We start from the raw sequence: 3585 nt of genomic DNA on the forward strand, positions 1-3585 counted from the left end.
TGAACATTAGAGCTATTAGTTCAAACAAGTGTTAATACAAATGGGAAATGGAGTTGATTATATTGCTTTTCTTTAGTGTTCTCCATTTTAATTACATTCATGGTTGAGAAAATAACTCTCTAAATACTCTCTTTTTAATGGAGATAGGGGCATTTTTCCCTTGTTTACTTGTAAGTTTTGGTGCTACTTTAGTTTCATATCATAGCGTGGCTTGGAGAAAAAACAAATAGTTCTCTCTCTTTTGACATAGACATCCTTATCAACTGACTTCACTCTAGAGTGTGTTCCATTAGTTTCCCCAACTTTTTCACTGTTGAATTATGTTGCAGAGAGGAGATTCAAGCTCCAACCCTCACTCTCCTTGTACAGTTTTAGCTGGACTGGTCGACAAAGATCTGCTAACTTGTAGCCTTTACTCAAAACTGCAAAAGGAAAGACATGGCAGGGTGGTCACTGCTTCAGGAGGATATTGTTGAGCTTATCGCCAAGAAGCTTACATTCATTCTTGACTTTACCCGGTTTAGTGCTGTATGTAGGTCATGGAAATTGGATGAATCCAAAAGAAAGAGACTTTTAGCTCCACAACTTCCGTTGTTAATGCTTATTGAGGGGGTAAAAGATGGAGGGATGACCTGCAACTATTATAGTCTTCCAGAGGATAAAATTTTTGAATTTAAGCTGCCTGAGGCTCATGGAAATCGGTGTGTAGGATCCACAGATGGATGGGTTGTAACAGTTGATGAGTGCTTCAAGATGCAACTGCTAAATCCATTCACTGGTGCCCAAATTCAGCTCCCATCTCAGGCAACATTCGAAGATCAATACCCTGAAGATGATTTTACACAAGAAGAACTTTGTGATTTAACTGTTTCCAAAGCTATTTTATCTTCAAACCCTTCTTCCTCTAACAATGAGTGTGTGGTTTTGGCTATCCATGGCTATTGGCGTTCATTGGGGTTTGCAAGACCAGGGGATGAAGCTTGGACCCCAGTGAAAAGCAAAATTCTATTTTTTGAGGATGCAATATACTACAAAGGAAACTTTTATGCGATTAATGCGACTGAAGGAGTTTTTTTGGTTGATATAGGTATCAAACCCAAGACTAAACGCATTGCACGTCCAGTCAGAGAAGCATCAGATTGTGACATTGGATACTTGGTAGAATGGTGTGGGGAGCTATTGCAGGTGCTCAGGATGATGGAGGACCTTGATCCAGATGGCCCTGAACATCGGACACTCGGTTTCCGAGTTTTCAAGCTGGATTTTAGTAAAAAGAAGTGGGAGGAGGTGAAGAGCTTAGGGCATCATGCATTGTTTTTAGGTTGGAATACATCTATCTCACTGACTGCTGCCAACTTCCATGGGATCAAAGAAAATTGCATTTATTTCTCAGATGTTACTTACTCATGCTATTTCACAAGTGAAATTTTACTAGAGAAAGACATTGGAATCTTCCATATGAAGGACGAGAGTATTGAGCCTCTTCACACAGGACAGACTTATCGCTTTCCTGCACCTCCTCTTTGGGTGATTCCAAATCCTTGGAACTAGCTAGTACTATACCGCACTGGTGGTCCAACATCTCTTTCCTTTTTTTTGATAAAATTTAGCTATAAATCAGTGAAATATGCTCTTAGTTGAAATAATTTAAAAGACTCTTTAGCTTAGCTTCTTTACTCCAATGTCTTGGAGGAAGGAAGGCTTTTCTTCATTGTCAGAAAAACTGTGGTTGGATTGGAATCCGTTGAATAGATTCTAAAAATTACTTTTAGGGTATCAACTGAATATTGAGTTGCCTCGCTTATGTTGGACTTGCTATTCAGTTTCCTATTGTGTTTAGAAGACCTTCTAATTCTCTCTCTATTGCACTTGTCATGTATCTCCTCCTCTGAGTTCTCTCTTAGCTATAATTCTCCTAATATGCTTGTAACTCTTGTATCTAGGGATGATTATATGTTAATGCTCTCTCTCTCTCTCTCTTCTGATTAGTAATGTGATTCAATACAATAACCTCTGTGTTAAGAGGGGATGGGTGGAGGAAGAAAAGGTTAATAGATGGGGCATGAGAGATAACATGAGAAGATTCCAAGAGATATTTAAGAGGGCAAAGAAGAAGATGAGATGAAGAGAAAACTTAGAACATATTCTTGAAAAACTTAGGTGATGAGAAAACATGTTATTATATCAATGCAAGGGGAGTTTGTGGGTTTTAAGTAGTTCTACTTTTGTTTTTGCTTTTTTTTTCCCCTTGAAACAAAGAGAGCAAATAGACAAAATATTCTCTTGAAATAAGCAGAGCCAATAGACTAAAGAACACTTACAATTAGGAACTTTGGTTTATCTGATTCCATTCTCCAAAGATACAAAAAGAAAAAAAAAAAGTTTTTGCATGAGGTGGAACTTTGGTTTATCAGAATGCTTTGGCCATCGAATTGAAATTGAATAATGTCTTTGTAGGGACATAAACTTCCAGCTTTCAATCAAACAAAAACTTCCTCTTTGGGACCATTGACCGAATATTGACATAAACTTCCAGCTTTCAATCAAACAAGAACTTCCTCTTTGGGACAATCAAACAAGAACCTCTCTTCTGGATCTTCGAAAAATCCGATGTACGAATAGTACAAGAATTATTCATGAGTAACACGTGAATTTACTATTATAATATTCTTCTACTCATTATCCCTTTCCTCACTAGAATATCTTTCCGCTCTTATTAATGACTAACAATATTACAAATCTGATTTAACTTCTTAGGAGTCACCTTGTGCTATAATATATATATATATATATTATAATTCTGTATCTTTGTAAAGACCGATGTACGAATAGTACAAGAATTACTCGAGTACCAACAATTACTCCCTTTCCTCACTAGAATATCTTTCCGCTAATGACTAAAAAGATTACAAATCTTGTTTAACTGGAAAGTTCTTAGGAGTCCCCTAGTGCCTCTCTCTCTCTCTCTCCGATATGGAGGTCGAACCCTCCTCTATCAACTCCCCTCCCTCTCCTTCTACTGCCGATGCAGCCTCTCCCCCCCCCCTCTCACTTGCCCATCGCACCACCACCAGTACTCATCCCACCTCCCATTTCCGCTCCCCCCTCATTACCATCTCTGCCCACCTTTTCCTTGGGTTCCCCTCAAGATGTTCTAGTTTATGTAGATGATATACTTGTAACTTGTAATACCACTGCTCTTGTCTCTGCATTATTACACCACCTTGCTACAGAATTCTCTATTAAGGACTTGAGTGCCTAGAATTTTTCTTGGGAATTGAGGCTCCCCCTCAAAAGGACGGTTTACTGCTCTCCTAATTCCACTATATTGGTGACATTATTGTACCGGCAGGAATGCTGAACTGCAACCAGTTTCAATTGTGATACGTACCCAGTTAGACTTATAAAATACTTGTTGGTACTGCCAGGGGTTGATGGTTTCGGATTTCAATGTTACCCGGAGATGGGTATGTCTACCCGAAGGTGAGATTTTAATATTTTAATGTAGTATAACATAATGTTTAATTTATTAAGAATTTATCTTGGGATTTGTGATTAAGTTAAATCCATGTGCTCCAACTTACC

At 38.3% G+C, this 3585-nt stretch overlaps 1 protein-coding gene across 1 annotated transcript; it reads left to right on the top strand.

Annotated features, from left to right (window-relative positions):
• Window positions 1–379: 379 nt before the first annotated feature.
• On the top strand, window positions 380–1551 carry LOC122643307 (F-box protein At2g26160-like). The gene has a single exon (XM_043836941.1). The coding sequence runs from the start codon at window positions 439–441 to the stop codon at window positions 1549–1551; it is 1113 nt and encodes a 370-aa protein (XP_043692876.1). The 5' UTR covers window positions 380–438.
• Window positions 1552–3585: the final 2034 nt, after the last annotated feature.

Source organism: Telopea speciosissima, chromosome 10 (assembly GCF_018873765.1).
Source record: "Telopea speciosissima isolate NSW1024214 ecotype Mountain lineage chromosome 10, Tspe_v1, whole genome shotgun sequence".
In the NCBI taxonomy this organism is placed as follows: domain Eukaryota; kingdom Viridiplantae; phylum Streptophyta; class Magnoliopsida; order Proteales; family Proteaceae; genus Telopea; species Telopea speciosissima.

What these genes read in the sequence shown, in the direction of transcription:
- LOC122643307 (XM_043836941.1), top strand. Translation starts at nt 439, where the DNA reads ATGGCAGGGTGGTCACTGCTTCAGGAGGATATTGTTGAGCTTATCGCC.